General features: G+C 36.2%; 1 protein-coding gene and 1 long non-coding RNA gene across 6 annotated transcripts in view; one reads left to right on the top strand and one right to left on the bottom strand.

Annotated features, from left to right (window-relative positions):
• Positions 1-19,799, top strand: part of LOC119510853 — a 156,282-nt gene that overhangs the window by 7,258 nt on the left and 129,225 nt on the right. The window lies entirely within an intron of this gene.
• TET1 (tet methylcytosine dioxygenase 1) overlaps positions 10,160-19,799 on the bottom strand; it is a 144,727-nt gene continuing 135,087 nt past the window's right edge. For 2 of the 3 annotated variants that reach the window (XM_037805255.1, XM_037805256.1), the window contains one exon: positions 10,160-19,228. In XM_037805255.1, coding sequence (XP_037661183.1) covers positions 18,207-19,228 — 1,022 coding nt within the window. In that variant the 3' untranslated portion in view covers positions 10,160-18,206. The remainder of the gene's footprint in view (positions 19,229-19,799) is intronic. The other variant, XM_037805257.1, reaches the window with a different exon arrangement.

Raw genomic sequence — 19,799 nt, 5'->3', positions numbered from 1 at the left:
CTGATACAGGATGGCTATTTGTCTAGCCAGAGAGTTATAAACATTTCCATACTCCCTCAGCAGATTTCACTCATCTAGGAGGGTAGTCACCCCTCCCCACGTAGACATACATTCCACTTGGAGGGTGGGCAGCCCTCCCCACATAGATGTCACAGGCCTCCCCGGTATCCCGCCTGTGGCCTTCTCCTTTCCCCTCCCCAAGTTCATGTTATCAGTGCCCAGGACTTCCTTAGTCTCCGGCTGGCAGCTATTTAATTCTCCTGGCTGGCTCGCCAATTGTCACAGCCCAAGAGGGCCATGTCATTCCAAAGGCCAAAGAAGACAATGAGCATTTTCCTGATACATGAACTTTTATTCAGGACTTACTTACAGGGTGAGAAGTTATGGAGAGATCATGAAGGCTCTCTCAGGCCAGGCAGGCATTGTGTTCACAGGGAAGACGACCGAGCAATGCAAAAAGGGCAGATAGCCTTTTATAAGGGTTTAAGACAAAGGCCCTCCTGGGTGGGGGGAGCATAGATGCAGGAACAGGTTACTTTGACCTGGGGAGTGGTGCAGGAAGGACTAGAATAGCACTTGAACAATTACATTTTGCTCTTTTTGTGAGACTAAGAGCCTCTCACTTCCTGCCTGCTTGCATAAAGTTACATTTTAAGGTCAATTTACCCTTTTTCCCTTTACTGGCTTAGAAAGACGATAGGTTAAACATTTAGCTGCCTAAGTCATGCAGACTGCTGTGCACCAAAATCTGCAGGCCTGTTTTGCTCAGGCTACAGGTTGCCACAGGTCATATTTGTTTTAATAGAGAATAATATTTCACTTTTGATTGTTTATGATTAATTAACTTTTATTCCTTTTTATGTAGTGCTTCCATTGTTGAAATATATTGTTACTAAACATTGATATTTTATAGATTTGTTTTTACTTGGTGCTTTGTATATATTTATAAATGTTAGTGTTTTAATGTATTAAATATTCAGTTTCTTTTTAAAATAATTAAGAATTCTGAACATTTTTGAATAAAAATTTAATACTATGATATCTGCAGTCCCCAAATATATGGGAATCTCCTAGCCTCGTTCTTTATTTTCAATTTTTTTTTATTAAAGAAGTTGTAGGTTTACAGAAAAATCTTGCAGAAAATACAGAATTCCCATATATCCCTTCACACATCAGTTGTTTTTATTATTAACACTGCATTAGTGTGTTACCTGTGTTAAAATTGATAAAAGAATATTATTATAATCATACTATTAACTATAGTCCATCATTTACATTAAGGTTAACTGTATTGTACAGTCCTGTGGAGTTTTTTTAATCATTTTTATTCTAGTAACATATATACAACCTAAAATTTCCCCTTTAAAATATATAATGAATGTATAAATAAAATATACATTCAAATATATAATACTGTGCTGTTAATTATATTTATAGTGCTGTGCTACCATCACCACTATCCATTACTGAAATTATCCCATAGTCCTAAATAAAAATTCTGTACTACTTAAGCCTTAATTCCCCATTCCCTAACCCCACCCCAGCCCCTGGTAATCTAGTTTCTGACACTATGAATTTGCTTATTCTAATTATTTCTTATCAGTGAGCTCATAGAATATTTGTCCTTTTGTGTCTGACTTATTTCACTCAACATGATGTCTTCAAGGTTTATCCATGTTATTACATATATCAGAACTTCATTCCTTTTAATGGCTGCATAATATTACATACATACATACATATATACATATAAATGTAAATGTATATAACACGTTTTGTTTAGTCGTTGGTTGATGGACACTTGGGTTGCTTCCGTCTTTTGGCAATCACGAATAATGCCACAATGAACACTGGTATGCAAATATCTTTTCGAGTTTGTGCTTTCAATTCTTTTGGGTATATACTTAGAAGCATATATATTGCTGGGTCATACAGTAATTCTGTACTTAACTTTCTGTGGAACCACCATCCATCTTCCTCAGCAGCTGCACCATTTTACATTCCCGCCAACAATGAATAAGTGTTCCTGTTTCTCCACATCCTTGTAATTTTGAAAGAACTTTAAAAAGATCCCAATAAATGAAAAAACATCCTAGGTTCATGGATTAGAAGACCTGATATTGTTAACATGACCATTCTCTCCAAATTGACAGATTCAGCTCAATACTATCAAACTCTTGCCTGCCATCTTTGCAGAAATTGACAAGGTAATCTTAAAATTCATATGGAAGTACAAGAGACCCAGAATAGCCAAAATAATCTCTAAAAATAAGAACAAAGAAACTCACCCTTCTCAACTTCATAATCAGCTACAAGGCTACAGTAATCAAAACAGTGTAGATAAGGATAAGAATAGACATATAGATCAATGGAAGAGAATTGAAACTCTAAAATAAACCCATACATCTATGGTTGGTTGATTTTCAACAAGGGTACTATACTGGTTTGCTAGAGCTGCTATAATGCAAAATACCAGAAATGGATTGGCTTTTATAAAGGGGATTTATTAGGTTACAAATTTATAGTTCTAAGGCCATAAAAGTGTCCACACTAAGCCATCAACAACAGGGTACCCACTGAAGAAAAGCCGATGGCATTCAGTACACCTCTGTCAGCTTGGAAGGCATGTAGCTGGTGTCTGATGTTCCTTTGCTACTGGGTTCTGGTTTCAAAATGGGTTTCTCCCAAATGTCTCTGGGCTTGTCTGTCTTGGCTTCTTCAGCTCCTGTGCATCTAACTGTCTGGGGGTCTTCTCTTAGTTTCTCTGGAGCAAACTCTGGGCTACCATGTCCAAACATCTCCAAATACTTGCTTTCAGTGGCTATCTCCCAAATGTCTCTCTCAGTTTCTCTTGGGTGTTTTTCCCCCTCTCTTTGTTTCTCCAGAGCAAACTCTGGGCTAGCATCTCAAAGCATCAGCAAGCGTCTCTCCAAAAGTCTCTCTCAGCCATTCTGAGCTCCTTCTGTCTGTGAGCTCTCCTGTATGACTCCAGTGATTTAATTAAGACCCACTCTGAATAGACAGGGTCCACATTTCCATGGAAATAATTTAATCAAACTGGAGCATATGTATGTATCCTATCTGTGTGCATATGTGTGTGTGAGAGAGTGTGTGAGAGTGTGTGTATTTGCATGTATTTGTCATATTGGGTCTGTGTATGTGTAGCAATTTATCTTGATTGAAGTTGACACATTCTAGATACTGATATAGCTTTTCTAACCGCAGGGCACTGGCCAGTACCACTATCTGAGGGCTTATAGAATGTTTGATCCACTGATATGAGATCCTGTATAATATTGCATCACAGGAACCCACATTATAGAATTACAGCAGTGGGCATGTGACTATGGGATCACTGGTCCTATCCCACACCACACTGCCCAGACAGTGGCAGCCCAATAGAGTAATAAAGGTTTGGCTGAGGCACCTGCTTTGAATTGATACCCTGCAAGGATGGGGTGTATATAACCTAAATCAACACCATTATATTGTTGGTGGTGGATCCCTCATACTTATATATGTGGTTCCAGAAACCTATAGGTGGAAACAGGAGTCACCCCATTTACTATCACTTCCATTGACCCATTTAGAGAATTTGTGCTTCCTGGCACCACAACTCACCTTTGTGATTTTAGAGGTATTATTTCTCAAAAAGTGAATGTTTCTGTCAGGAGATGGCACAAAGGTCGTGTTGAACTTTAAGCCAAAGCTGCCTTATGAGCACTTTGAGTTCCTTGTACTAAGGGACAAACAGTCAAGAAGAGGAGCCATTATCTGGGCAGGGGTGAAGGACCTGTGATCATGAAAGGAGGTGGTGCTGCTGCTACACAGTGGGGGCAGGGCATCTCTTGGTCCTCTCTTGCCCAATGTTGCTAAATGGACAAGTGCAGCAGCTATGCCCTGAGAAATACATGTGATCATGGTCTTAGTTAAGCCACCTAGATCAATAAGGTATTAGCCAAGGATAAGAGGAATCTAGGATGAATGGTAGAGTAGGGAGATATGAGTATTATTTCCAGCCCTGAAACCAGCTTCAACAGTGAGGCTGGAGTTTGTCCTGCTAAACTTTCTCTTGGAGACTTTCCTGGGAAAAGCTGGAGAAGTTGTTTCTAAATGGTTGGGCATAGTGGATGCTGTGGGGCATAGTGCATGCTGTGGGTCCCTCTTTGGGACCAAGGACTCATTTGAGTTGCTCCCTGTTAGCTTTCGGGAGCTGTCTAACCTAAAACAGGGGTATTAAGACTTGGTCCCATTGCCTCAATTGGGCTCAACTTTGAAGTGCCATCCTATCTTCAAAACACCGCATGAGATCTCCTGAGGGGTGTATTGTGACTACATTAATGTTCAGTTGTACCCTCTGCTCAGTCCCGTTTGTTTGCCTTCAGGTGTTGTTCCCATCAACACTTCCCAGTAAATTTCATGCAAGCAAATTTCCAACTCAGATTCCGTTTCCTAGGGAACCCTATCTAAGACATGTGTCCACTTCTCTGCACTGTTGATGGGAGTATAAATTGTTATAATTTCTTCGGAGATTGGCAATATCTGTGAAAATTACAAATGCAGATAGTCATTGAACCATAAATTCTACCTTTTACAAATTTGGCTCACAGAGATGCTAGACATGAGAGTATAAATGAAAAGGATATTTATTGCAGATTAATTATACAAAAGACTGAGGTGAACTGATAAACAGTGGTACATACAAAGAAATATGCTGCAGCCATTAAAAAGAATGAGGGTTGCTTTATGTGCTGATATGATTTCTAAAACCTGCTAAATGAAAAAAGTAAGGTGCATAATAGTATGCTCCCATTTAAAAAAAAATGGTAGGGATATGCTTGTATATGCATCTGATATTTCTGAGTGAACATGCAACTAACCGATGAGCATATTCACTCTAGAGAAAGAGCATTTGAGACTGAGTGCCAGAGATGTATGCACTTTTGCATTACTTGAAAATGTTTAACCATTTGAAAGTATTAGCATTATGATGAAAATAATTTTACAAATGTAATTTTAGACATAGCAAGGGATGATCTGAAATTGAAAAATATATATGTAAGAATATATAAATTAACAGCAAGTGAATTTCTATCTATATTACCATAAAACATACATTATTAGTATTCCATAAACATCTAGTTGATATATCTGTGAAAAATGACTATAGCATTTATTTTAAATTTTTAAGTATCTAATTAATCATTTGGCTTACCAAATAATTCTCCCCAACTCCACCTGCTTTGTAGTATCTCATTCTGAATAAATATATGATGAAAAAAATTTCTCCAAATACAGCAGCACTAAATGTGAAAAAGTTTCCCTTAAAATAACATGAATTAAAGGAAGTGGTTTGCTCAATCTCTGAAAGAAGCCCAAGAGTGAAGGTAGTCTTGCCAGTTAATTGCAAGTTAAATCAATATAAAGCACATTAAAAAAAAAATAAAAAGAATCTTGATCTTCCTTCTTAATTCTTACTGCCAGCAAATTGAAAGACAGAATTAGAAGTTGAATTTGGAAAGAGGAGAAATTATTAGGATAGCTGTGTACAGTAGAAAATATGTAGCCAGAAGTGGGCCTTCTGTGCTGTCTAATTTACTCACATCACCCAGGATGTAGTAGGAGTGAGGTGATGATAGGAAAGATATGACTGAGTCACGTGAATATGTGAGAGTAACTCTACAAATCTGCTGTGTGATACCAAACTGTACTCTGCAGCTCCACAAGCTAAGGAAAGCTGCTATAAATTCCTCTTAGTATTACACCATTGACAAACACCTCTCTCTTGACCATGCCCTTTATTTACCTAAACACACATCTTGCTTGGCTTAACTATGTTGTCAACTGGAGATTTACCCATGTACTCAGTTAGTCTGGAGAAGTTGCTGTTTATGAAAAAAAAAAAAAAAAAAAAAGACAAATTAGCTTCTTACAAATAAGCTAAGAAAAATAAATAATACTTGGGTTAAAAGTTAGGAAGGGTGAATGATTTCCTGAGAATCACATTAGAAGTATTTTATATGTGTACAAATATGCACATACATACATTTTTGTATATAATTTCATAGATTCTAAGACACATCTTTCATAGTTTACCAAATCTGAAATCAGAATGCATCTCATAGTCAATGATATGATACAAATGACAGCATTTAGTCACTGGTGTTACATAAAATGCATTTTAGGGTAAAGTTAATATGATCAGTATTCTCCCATTTTTTAAACAAAGTCTGTGTGCTGGTTTGAATGTATTATGTCCCCCAGAAAAAGCCATATTCTTTGATGCAATCTTGTGGGGCAGACATATTAGTGGGGATTAAGTTGGGACGTTTGGATTAGGTTGTTTGCATGGAAATGTGCCCCACCCAACTGTAGGTGATGACTCTGGATAATTTCCATGGAGGTGTTGGCCCACGCATTCAGGGTGTGTCTGAGTTAAATCACTGGAGCCATATAAATGAGCTGACTAAGAGAAGGAACTCAGTACAGCTGAGAGTGACATTTTGAAGAGGAGCTACAGCCAAGAGGGACACTCTGAAGAACGCCCAGGAGCTGAGAGAGGAGCTGCAGATGAGAGACAGTTTGAAGATGGCCATTGAAAGCAGACTCTTGCTCTGGAGAAGCTAAGAGAGGACAAACGTCCCAAAAGCAACTAAGAGTGACATTTTTGAGGAACTGCAGCCTAGAGAGGAACGTCCTGGGAAAAAGTCATTTTGAAACCAGAACAGTCTGTTTCTTGCTTTTTTATTTAGCAATATATTTGGAAATTGTCCCATATAAGAATATAAAGTGCTTCCTCATTCTTTTTACCAGCTAAGTAATATTCTTTTGTATGGATTACGATAATATATTTACTCAGTCCCCAATTGATGGATATTTATGCCCTTTTCAATCTTTGGCTCTCATAATCAATGTTTACAATAAACAATCTCATACATGTGTCATTTCAATCATGCACGGTTATATCATTAGAATACATTCTGTTCTGGTTTGCAAAAGCTGCCAGAATGCTAAATATCAGAAATGGATTGGCTTTTATAAAGGGAATTTAATAGGTTCCAAATTTACAGTTCTAAGGCCATAAAGTATCCAAACTAAGGCATCAACAAGAGGATACCTTCACTGAAGAAAGGCCAATGGCATCTGGGGTTCCTCTATCACATGGGAAGGCACATGGCCAGAGTCTGCTGGGCCTCTTGTGGTGTTAGCATCTGGTTTCCATTGCTTTCTCCAAAATGTCTCTGAGCTTCTATCTTAGCTTCTTTCAGCTCCTGTGTGACCTTTCTTGTTTCTCTCTAAGCGTCTGGGGTCCCTCTTAGCTTCTCCAGGGCAAACACTGGATTTCATCTCTTGGCTTCCCTTGGCTCTCTCCAGGTTCTGGCTATTTCTGTGAGTCCTAGCTCAGTATCTCCCAGGGTATTTCTGACTGCATCTCCAAACATCTGTGTCTGTTTCAGCTCTGACCTCTCTTAAGAACTCCAATAAACTAATCAAGACCCACCCTGAATGGGAGGAGTCACATCTCTGTGAAAATAATCTAATCAAAAGGCCACACCCACAATTGGGTGGGTCGCATCTTCAAGGAAACTACCTAATCAAAAGGTCTCACCCACAATAGGTTTGCTCCACAAGATTGTGCTAAAGAACATGGCTTTTTATGTCGTACAGAACAGATACAAACCAGCACACAGTCCAAAAAAGTTGTACCAATTTACACTCCCACCAGCAAGCAGTGTATAAGAGCATCTTTTCTTCCATACCCTGAAATGGGGCATAGGTGGGTGGGGAGAGGTAGAGATTAAGAGTGTGGGACTGTGGAGCCAAATTGCCTAGGTTCAAATCCTGGCTCCTCCTCTTACTAGCTGTGGTATGTTTGGCAAGCTACTTAACTTCTCTGTGCCAATTTCCTGATTGAGGATTAAATGACACTATATATATATTACTAGTATAATAATAAGGGCTAGCTATTATAATTGTTATTCCAGCTCTGCTCAGATACATGAAGCAGCCTTACCACTAGAGGGCCGGGAAATCAGTGTGGGCAACATCTGGTTAATCTTAACATGGATGATTCTCAAAAGCATTATTATGAGTGAAATAAGGCAGCCATTCTATCTTCATAACATTCCAAAAAAGGCAGAAATCAAATCAGTCATTGCCAGGAACAGTCTTGTGTGAGGGGATTGAGACCATGAGGGAAAGTGAGAGAATTACAGAGAAATAGATATAGATCTATATTGTATTGCTGAGTTTATTAACCCTGGAATCATTTGTCCCTGGACCTCTTATGTCAGAAAAATGCATTATTGTTTCATCTACTTTTAGGTGATTATTTTGTTGCCTGTAGTAAAAAACATCCTGAGTGAGAAACACCGGGGAACAGAGGTAGGAAGGGCATTAACTTTTCTCTTTATACCTTTTGTACTTTTAAAATTTTCTTGGGGTGTGGTAGGAGCATATTGGAAGCAATGTAGTTATTTTAGGATTTTTTTTTATTATTATTCCTTTGGTTTTGTCTTGTGTGGTTTTTTTTTTGATTTTTCAATAAAGTTTAAAAATAATTTTGTACTAATGGCATGCCTTAGCTATTAAAATTTTTAAAATATGTAAAGTGTATTCCCTTTAATCCAGCAATTTAACCTTTAAATGTGCATGTTTACAGGGCTCATTATAGTAAAAAATTGGAAACAATCAATATGTTCAGTAATAGAGTAATAAAATTATGGAACATCCATATGCTTGAACACTATGCAGCTATTAAAAATGATATGACATTTGAGCTGATACAAGAAGGAGCTAGCCATATGAAGATCTGAAGATAGAACTAGGCAGCAAGCACAAAGGCCCTGAGTCAGAGAAGAGTTTGTCCTGTTCAAGGAATTGTAGAAGCTCAGTGTGGCTGGAGCATGGACAGTGAGGTCAGACAAGTTGGCAGGAACCAGGTCACTCAGATCTTTGCAGTCAAGTAGGGAGTTTGGTTTCATACTAAGTACAATGGGAAGTCATTGGAGTGTTTTAAGCAGGGGAATGTCGTGATCTGAGTTCTGCTTTTAAAAGATTACTCAGGTTGTTGTCAGAGAACATTAAGAAAATAAAGGGCCTAGAAACCTTGTCACCATAGAACATTGAAGGAAACTATATATTTGGCCTGGAAAAGACTTTAAAAAAATATGATACTTGTCTTATGGGGTAGATGTTTAGTTGGGGTATTAAATTATTTTAACAGAGATTAAATAATAGAAAAGAATACTTATTTCTTTCTCATGTAAAAGACTGAGTTGATAGGTGGTTTAGGGGAGTAGGTCATCCAAGGACCCAGCTTCCTTCTGTTTTGCTATTCTGCTCTCCCTCAGGGTGCTGCCCTTGTCTGTGCCCTCGCATGACCTTGTCTTCTTTCTAACCAGTCAGGAAGGGAAAATCAGGCAGGAGAGGTTATGTAATTTCTTTTGAAGGTACAACCCAGCAGTCCTATCCACTATGTAGCTAAACCTGAGAAGGAGGTGGGGGATGGAGTGCCCCATTACTAAAAGGAAGAAGAGAACTACCAGGCTGCTACAGTGGGGGAAGTTGGGTTTCAAACTAGGTGAATTTCAAGTAAGTGATTGTTCTGTGATATTTGCTGTAACATCACTAAAAGCTATTGTCAATGCATTTTTTTCAGTTCACATTTAAAAAAATACTTTCAAGTTCTCAACCTTAAAATACCTTTGGTATACTGTGTTCAGGGTTCAGTTTATTGAAATAGTGATAAATTCAAGGGAGGATATGGGTCAGTCAGACCTGGGTTGGGTAACAGCTCAACTAATTACTAAGGGTATGAAATTACTTAACCACTTTAAGCTTCAGAATTGATCTATAAAATGGGATGATAAGAGTCCCCACTTAATAACATTGCTGTGGGAATTAAATAATTCACATAAAATGCAAGGATCCTGACACATAAAAAGGATTCCATAAATTTTAGCTATTATTATCTTGGTTTTGTGTCGAACACAATCCATACATTTGATAATCTCTAAAAATTAAATCTTGTAGTCCTTTGTAATTAAAATTTATGGATTTTATGGATATTACATTTTAAAATATGATTTTGAAGAGGAAAGAAAAATTAGACTACCAGGTGCAAAATAGAAGTATAAAATTTATTTAAAACCACCCACAAAGTTCTGTGTAATCAGGAATGATACAATTTGCAATAGTTTTTTTAAAAACTCATGACAAAGATTTAAAATATATTTTCAATTACAGTATTCATTTAGCCTTATTCAGTTAGAACAATTTAAAAAAAAAATTTATGCTCTAAACAAATGAGACACACAAGGAAAATATAATAGACAATTTCCACAACTATCTTTACATGTATGTTTCAATACTAGTACATTTCAATGCATTTTGCTACATAAACATGAAATTACATAAACTGCTGTGCACCAAAATTTAGCTTAATTAGATCTTTCAAGTAACATGCAATTCCAACTCACAAGTCTTCAAGTACTGCTAGTAAGTGTTCCCTTGTCTGCAGAGGACAAAAAGTTGACCATGAATTGAAATCATCATTAAGATTTTCTCTTTCTCTTAAACATGGTGAAGTGCTTTTTCTTTAAACTGTTTCCCCATATGTTAAGAACTAAAAACGGATATTTGCGGATTTTTAAAAGCATTTCCTTACTAACTTATTTCATTGTATGGGATAGACAGTAGGACAGCAATAGGTAAAAATAAATCCCTAAAATCAGAAGATTAAAGGTATAAATAAATAGTAAATACACCCAAAAGATGAAAAACAAGTCACCTAGGACAGGAATATTAACTGATGAAATTGATATTTCTCTTTTGGGAATTCAGTACTACTGTATTTCACCATGGTGAAGAATCTGTGAGTATTTTATTCCCACTAACAATAATCATGCCGGCCTTTCTTTTGACCAGGGTATCTACTTGGTGGGTCACCATATAGCATGAGAAAAAATGAACAAACTGGAAATTAATGCCTTTCTTTCTGCCAGGTAGGCTTGCGGGTTTCTCTTAGGGAACACTTCATGAAGTCTTAACCCAAAGATGATCATCCACCAATATGTCACAATGCAAAAGCTGCCCTTTGTACGATAAAACTATTTCTGGAAAAATATTTCTCAAAGCACCTATCACAATGTTATATCATAAAAGTTAAATAGTATTCATTTAGTCTTATTCAGTTAGAACAGTTTTAAAAAAACAAATTATGATAAAAAAACATTCATTCTTTTATTTAAAAGCGCTGTTTTTGTAAAGTCTTATGTCATCAGTCATTTTATAACATCACAAACAGGCATTGGTGAAGATAGGCAGTTGGGGAACTGAATCACCCAAGGTGTAGTATATTCAGGGCTGTTTAGGGTTGGGCAGTTCTTTATTTTCCATAATGTATTGATAAGATAGAAAAAATATTATGACTCTTTATAGCTATAAAGAGTTTACTAAAAGCTTCACAAATACATCTCATTACTTTTCTTAATTATCTGGCAAGTTTTTTTTTTAAAGAGGAAAAAATAGAATTTTATTAATGTAAGCCCTAATGCAGAAGTCCTGGGAATATGAGGAAAGCTCCCTCAGTATCCATGACAAAATAGCAGGCTAAATAAATAGGGAAAGCAAAGTATTTCTGAAACACATTTTCCATATAAGAAGTAGGTTTTATATTATTTTTAGATCAGGTCTGACAAAATTTCTGCTTGGTAACACTTTATAAGTTGTAGTTCACGATGCAGAAAAGCATTTAGCAGTCTGGAGATATTAAATGTTGTAGTCTCAGATTGGTTGGCTTGCTGTGTCTTGGAGTCAGCCACTTAATATCTTTGTTAACTGCAGGTTCCTCACCTGTAAGATGGGAACAACGTTCCCTGTCCAAAAGAAAATGCACTTTGATAACCTAAAACATCATAAAGTCCAAGGACTATTATTTTTATGACTACCACATTTGCTTTCAAAATGGTGTCTCCTTTTTAGCAGCTGTCTTTTGGATAGAATTGGTGTGACATGGGGAGAAGCAATTTTAAAAGTATTTCCAGATGTTGAGCTGGTAGAAAGAACCCTCAGGTGACCAACAGGAGTACAGTTTTACAATTCTCCCTCTTTTTTGCCTCTCAACTTTCCCCTCTTGCACTCAGAAGAGCTTCTGATGACTTACTTGTCACCTTTTTAAGAACTCTTTCATTTTTAACCTTCCTTTCTCTCCCAGGTTATAGAATAGTTCTTAGTAACGCACAATTAAAGAATTAAAAAGGGGGAATTTACATTAGAAAGTAGATACTATCCATAAAGTTGGATGGAGAGAGGAGGAAAACATGCAAAGAAATACTATTTTATAGATCAAATCCTTTATTAATTCAATGTCATTGGTCAGCCAATTTATAATTACTAAGATAAACGGTATACAGAAATAGTCCTAGGATATTTAACTTCATGTACAATCGTTTGAAAAGCACTTAAATATTAATGAGTTAAGAGAGTTAAACATTGTAGAGAAAAGACAAGACTTGATGTTAACCTGTGACTCCGTGATTCACAACCTTTTCTTAAAAACTGAATTTGCTCTAACTGAAATGGGCTAAATAATAAAAGCTCTTGATTCCTTTTTGTATTGAACCTAAGAGAACTAGTGAAACAGGATTTAAAAGACAGGAAAAGACAACTTGACCAAGATCACTGTTATTCTTAGAATGAACCAAGAGTATGAATGCAGACAATATGGGGAATGGAGATGGGGGGTGAGGGGACACAATAGATATTTAATTTAAAGAAAATCAGAGGAAAGAATAAAAACTGTAAAAAGAATCAAAGTGCATTTAGTGACATTGCAACCTCAGTAAAATAAGAAAAGAAAAATAATAAGCAGAGTTTCTTGTTAAGGATTCTAAGTTCATGCTTTGCCAAATAGAGGGGAAAAATAAAAACAAAACAAATTACTCTCCAATATTGTTTCTCCTAAATTGAAAATGTTTCTGATAGCTGCAAGATTTTTTCTTATGAATAAGACAAGAGAGAATGCATTTAATAACAGCTGCTTGGGACAAAACTTCTGTTTTTAGGAAAACTACTAGGTTTACATTGTTAAACAAGGGTTTCCAAAGTTGCACTTAAACATAAAACAGTTAAATCAACTAATATGTTTAACATCTGACAATAACATTCCTACCTTGGACAAAGTTTTGCTTTAACTTAGGGAGCATCCATGGCTGAACAAACTAAAGAAAAGTTGTGACCCAGGCAGAATCATGGATATCACAGTAAGGGTGGAGCTAACCAGGAGGAGACTAGTATAGAACCTTTAAAGCCAGAAATACTAAATGTTGCATACTACCAAAAGAGATATTTAAAAACTTTATGGGGCATTATGGGGAGAAGTGAAAATTAGAAATGGCATAATGAGATATACCTTTGGTGTACTTCAAGTACTAAAATACATTCCTTTTGAAGCAAACAGTGATATTTGTTCAGTGGGGATAAAAATATTGGAGTCCATAAGAAACAGATATTGAAACAAAGTCATCCAGATACTGGAAGGCAGAGAACTAAAGTTTGTTCAGTGGGGATAGAAATAGTGATGTCATGCATAAAGGCCGGCTCCACGTTTTCAGAAATTAACAGAGAACTGTTTCCATTTTATATACCTAAGAAAAGCAAAAGATGCCAATGAATCTCAATATATTCTAAGAATGTACATAAATTCAGCTTCCCATGAAGAGCACACTGATTCTGACCTTCTGAACTACAGTACAGAGTTCAGGATGGCATCGTTTTCTGAACCTGTTAGAAGAAAGCTCAGCATGGAGCACAATTCGACGAGATCATGTAAATAGTGCCATACTATTGTTGTCAAGTTTACAAGTTCAGTCCACTTATGGGCAAGTTTAGTTGCTGAGCATAAATACAGGTAGACACCCAATATAAAAATAAACAATACTGAGACTTAATTGTGAAGCCAACTAAGCAAGAGATGTGGAGTGTAGTATACACAAAGAGGCATGAATAGGTGGTATATACAGTGGAAATAAAAACTTTACTAATTATTTAAATCATCCAATCTTTTCTAACTCCATATATATATGACTCTCACTAGGTTTGGGGGAAATAAAAACCTGTACTGTATAAACAGTTAATACTTGTCTATTGAAATTCCAAATAAGACTATTGCCACATTTTGTAGAATGTGTTAACAGGACAGCTTCACAGGTAAAAGTCAGTGTTCCCACACAAGGCCCACAAAACTCTGTAGTCAGGGGAATCTTGATCTAATTTCACTTAAAAATTTCTTTCCCTGAACCTCCAAAAAATCTCAGTCATTTAGTTTTTGACTTGTACCAAAATAAGTATTTCCCTGTGATAAATTACTTCCTGGGTGAGCAAATCAAGTTTGTTTTTTTTAAACCCTCTTAACCACAAAATGACCTTGATTTGACTGTTTAAATTCTAACTGCAAACACATTAACCTCTGCTCGCTGGGCCCCAGTGAGTGAACTATGTGATTTCTAAGGTGGCTTCCAGGATTGTGAGAGACCACTACCTTATTATCTTACTTCACAATTCTCCTTTCATTTATTTCTACAAAAGATAAAAATTCACAGTTGTATTAAACCTAGACAAAAAAAAAAATTAGTTCCATGCATTAAGGGGTGAAATAGAAGGTAGCTATATATTATTAAAGGTGGCATACAGCTACTGATTTAGTTGGCACTTTCAAAGGAAATGCAGTGCCTACTGTCGGTGGATGTTGTCATGCAATAATGTCATAAGTTTGTCCCAGATAAAAGGATCTCAGTATAATTTTTTTTAAAGACTAAACTTAAATATGTTTGGAGACTTTTCATACATGCTATGGTGAAATAATCAGTAGGAATCCACTGAAATAATAGCATTGGCAGGTAGGTTACTTCATATGAATTAAGTCAATAGGTCATTTACACAAGGGTCTGCATTCAGTAAACAATGTACTGGAGTTATGTCTTAAGCAAATTGCTTATGGACTCATCGGTTGAAATTCTGTATTTAACAAATGAAAATATTTCAGCCACATGCACATTGCATAATAAAGATGTTGGAAAGTTATTTAAGATGCAAAGATTGGCTAACATAAAATTTACATACAGCTTTAAGTTTTCAGATAGCCTCACTTTCAATTAATAATATATTTCAACTAGGTTGCTACTTAGAACTTTGTGGAGGAATTGGAAACAAGATATAGGTGAGGCTCACAAGTGCAAGGGGAAAAAAATTTCAACAATGGCCCAAGAGAAATATATTTTGAAGAGCAGCAGGGTGAAGGATTCTGTAGTAGGCAGGAGTTAGACTCATATTTGTTAAGTGTGTGACATTATGAACAGGTGGGGCTAAACTGGGGGTTATGTGTCAGTGAAACCAATGAATACCATGAACAGAGGCAAAAGATTTAAAATTAAATTTGGGTGCTAGCTATAAGAGGTGAAAGAAAAGGTGATCATTACAGTAAAACATAACAGAGTAGCAGAAATAATGTTAGATGACCAGTTTTCTGAGTGAGTGTTTCATTTCAAACAATTTATTTCCTTGCTTCGTGAGAAAGAGCATTTTAAAAGCAGTGTAGCCAGCATACAATCACAATGCTGTAGAACATTGAATGAGCATAAGTTTTTTTAAACCACAGAGCAGAGAATGGGATGGAAAACTGTTCAATTTAGGAATAAGAATCCAACAAAGTAGGAATCATGAGTGGTTCCCACAGCCAGGTTATCAGTTGAGACAGTTCATCATTTATGATGTTAATTGTAACAATGGAATGGAAACATTTTATTTGAGACTGGGTATTTCCATGTAATTGTTTTGGTGAACTGCAACAGGCTTCAGAAATTCCAATATTCCCATAAGTCAATTTAGCATTTAAAATTTAAATTGTTAAGAAATGTATATAAATCGTTTAAGTTAGTAACAGACTAGGTTGAATTCTTGCAGATATATCACAATAATTGTTTTAAAGGAAATTTGCTGTTTCTTTTAAAAAACAGTTGTAAGGGCTTCTTTAAGGATTGTAATTCTTCAAGTTTACTATGTCAGAGGTGACAATTTAAAGAAAAACAAAAGCTATACTTAAATTTTGGAGGCATTCAATAAGTATTTGTAGAATGGAAGAATGGGTGGATGGATAAAGGGCCTTAAAACTTTATCCATTAAATCTGGTGAGGAAATAATTTCTAGTGGGAGCTAAAATCTAAAACATAGTATCACAAGGGTGTATTCCTGATAGTCTAATACTAGTAAATACCTTACTGAAGCAGCTGAAGCAATAAACAATCACTTATTTATATACTTATATGTATAAGAAACCTTAGGCTCACAAAAATATACATGTTTTGAAACAGAAATCTAAGGCACACAAAATACTAAAACAAGTCAATGAATTACCCTATTTTACATATTCAAGAAGCAGAAATCTACTTGTACAAGATGATCTATCAACTGACATTTTGTTATTTACAATCCCTTCATATTCCTTTACTTGAATTAGTCAAAAGCTTGAAACTTATACTTTGCACCATATGTTATTTTATTATAAGTTACAATGAGTTTTTCTTTAGAGAGCTTGCTGGAATCATTTGCTTTTGCACCAAAATTGTGAGTATTAGCGGTTGTGAACTTCCTATGGCATTTCCAAGGGAGAAGCACCGTTAGGTTTTCCATACTCCTAAGGAATCTGACACTTTGAATGTTATAGCACCTCTGCATTTTAACAGAATCAAGTATTTCATTGAAAGTTCTTGTTCTAAACATTTTGTTTGGGCAATCTTTTTTTGTCTTGCTGTAAAACGAGTCAGTAAAGTAATGGGAGAACTGAAATAAATGGAGTGCTTTATTTTCCTGTTACCTAGAACAAATATCAGAGAAGTTAATTTTATCATTTTCCTGAAACTAATATGCTAAGACAAACTACTTTGGATTAGTGCATAATGGGCAAAACCATGTGTATAGTACCATTCCTACGGTTTGTTTTGGGTGTGAGGACCATGGTGATGATAGGGGATTTGTTTTCAGAAGAATTTTACAGGAATTTTTTTTTCTTATTCCGAATTGGTATGAACTTCAGAATAAGGCAATCTGGAGTGGGTAGGGTTCTGGTTACTTTATTTTTGTATTTTATCACCTTGAAACATTGGAAGCATTTGACTCTTCTGAATCCTAGTCTATCCTATGTCCTTATGGAAACATCTTTAATGGATTATATTGAGAAAGCTGGGATGAAAGTAAATTGGAGCCACTGTTGCTTAAAAAATCAGAAGAGACCACTCTTATTTAGTTCCAAAGAAAAAGTTAATTAATATTGGCAATGTTTCCTAATTCCAATTTTAGAGATAATTCACCATTTTTGCATTATCTAACTTTTTTATAAGTAGCTAATATTTGAAAGAGAAAGGACACATTAAAAAAAACACAAACCATATACATGATTAGAATACATACTGCAGTTAACAAGATGGAACTCTACACAGCAAGAATAAATGATTTCTCTTGTATGCAAAGATGCACAAACAACAGACAATAGGATTCATATACTATACTATTTCAAGTTACTTTTAAAAATAGAAAGTGCTTTTAAAATATATATTTACAATTTATGAACAGCCTCCAACCATTACTAACAATTATGAATTATTTTATACAGGAGAAATAGTTTAAGAGAGAAAACATTTCATTGGTTTATTTCAAGGGAATATGCTGCTTTTCTAGCAATGATTGGAAGATGTTGGAACAATGGCACCATGAATTAATTCAGCTTATTTTTAACTGTGTCAATGTGGTTAAGCACCAGGAGCTGTGTAGAGTTAACACTGTGTGTCTTGATTTTACATCATAGAACATGAACCTGTTAAAATCCTCTAAAAATGACTCGTTTCATAGTAAACAGACTTAATTTAAAGCACCAAACTGAGTGATTCTATCAGGGTTAACGCCTAACCAAAACATTTCTTTATGTATTTAAAACTATAAAACTTTTATTTTTGCTTAAAATGTGCACCTTCTACCAATTGTCAAAATATAGTCACAGTTAAGAAATCCCCACCCCATTTATTTATTTTTTTACCTCAGCCTTCAAATGGGTGAGATGAAGATATAGTAAACGACAACATGACTTTCTTTTAACAGCACCTTGAAAAAAATACACTGCACTAGCAAAGGCATTAAGAAGGGGAGAAAAGCCTTCAGACCCAGTGGTTATAGGGCCCTGCAACATATGTGAGAGCATAAGGAGACACGGTGACAACATTGTCATGGGTTAATGTTAACGCTTTATGAGAAGGAATTTGGTTCAACTCGTTAACTTCAGGGGACAGTTCAGGACCCTCATTAGCTGCCTGATCTTTCTGCTCTGAAGCCTTAGTTTTCTTATTCTTAGCCTCTTTAGCCTCAAATTTAATCTTGTTTAGTTCAAAACCATGTTGGGGTTTATTCAGGTTTTTGTGCTGGTAGAAGACAAGGGAGAGGCGTGTAGGATGATTCCGGTTGGGATGTTCAACAGGAGTCGTAGCATGAAGCTCTCGTCGGGCGCACTCAATCAAAACAGAGCCGTGAGCGGGTGCAATTGCCACCCCACCGATATTGGCATCCAAGAAGATGTGCTCACTGTCTGACCAATACTCATCAATGTGGGGCAGTTTCTCCTCAGCAGGTGACAGGGGCTCATCTGATAGGGGATCATCTGAGAGAGGCTCATCTGCTTCAGAATGCTGCTCATCTTCTTCCACCAGAGAGGAAGCAAGTTCATGAGGAGAGGTGATGAATGGGGGCTGCTGGTTTGGCTGATTAGAAGTTAGCTGCTCACTTGGGCCAATGGGAGGCTCAGAATAAACCAAGGAATTTATCACGGGAGTAGACAGTGTGGGAGGAGGACTCCTCTGAGCTGGTTCACCAGGCTGTGCAATTCCAGTGCATTCCCCAGCAGCTGCATTAGCACCACTGTGTCTTGCAGAAGGCATTGTACAGTGGGGATTGCTACTTCTTTCTGAAAACCCGTAGGAGACTGTTGTATCGTTCTTAAATGGAGCTGGTGTGGCCGAAGCACTCTTAGGGGACCAGGAGAAGCCTGGAGGTAAGTTTGCCTCTTTTAGTGGGTGAGGAATGGATGGGATCAGTGAGTAGGTTTTAGTGTTGTCTGAACCTTTGAAGATAAAATGTGGTTCAGTTTCACTTTTTATTTCAGGTTGCAAGGTCTCGGTTTTATTCCCTAAACAGAGAAAAGGACACCAGATGTGAAGATAAATACAAACTACATTTGTAGTTGTTGTATTTAACATGCACATAGACAAAAGTATTAAAAATTGTATGTAGTTTGGTATTTTTTCACCCAAAATTTTCCAGGATTCTTCACTTGGAAGATAATCCTAAGTGCAAAGATTTAGCCAGAAGGATGTTCATTGTTATTTTAAGCAAAATAGTAGAAATGGCCTGATTAGTTATAAAGTAAATAATAGAATTGGACTACTATGTAGGCAATAATACGATGACAAAGAGCAATATTTAACCACCCAAAGAGATGTTTAGATATATTTAAGGTCATTTTTATATTTCTTGGAAATGAAAGCATTGTAACTGGTAATGTTACTTATTAAGCAAAGGGAAGGCACATCAAAATTTTTAGTTGAAAATAAACCATTTGTGACTTTCAGAAACAGAGAGTGTTAGTTAAATCTCTGTTTCTCATTAAGTAGGTAGATCATTATTATCACATAGACAAGTGGGATAATCTGCTCTGACATACTCAGAGCAAACCTCAAATGAAGTGGAAAGATTTTTCT

The sequence above is a fragment of the Choloepus didactylus genome, chromosome 15, assembly GCF_015220235.1.
Source record: "Choloepus didactylus isolate mChoDid1 chromosome 15, mChoDid1.pri, whole genome shotgun sequence".
NCBI classification, from domain to species: domain Eukaryota; kingdom Metazoa; phylum Chordata; class Mammalia; order Pilosa; family Megalonychidae; genus Choloepus; species Choloepus didactylus.
Note: the sequence above shows the minus strand (reverse complement) of the source record. Positions and strands in the feature narration are given on the sequence as shown.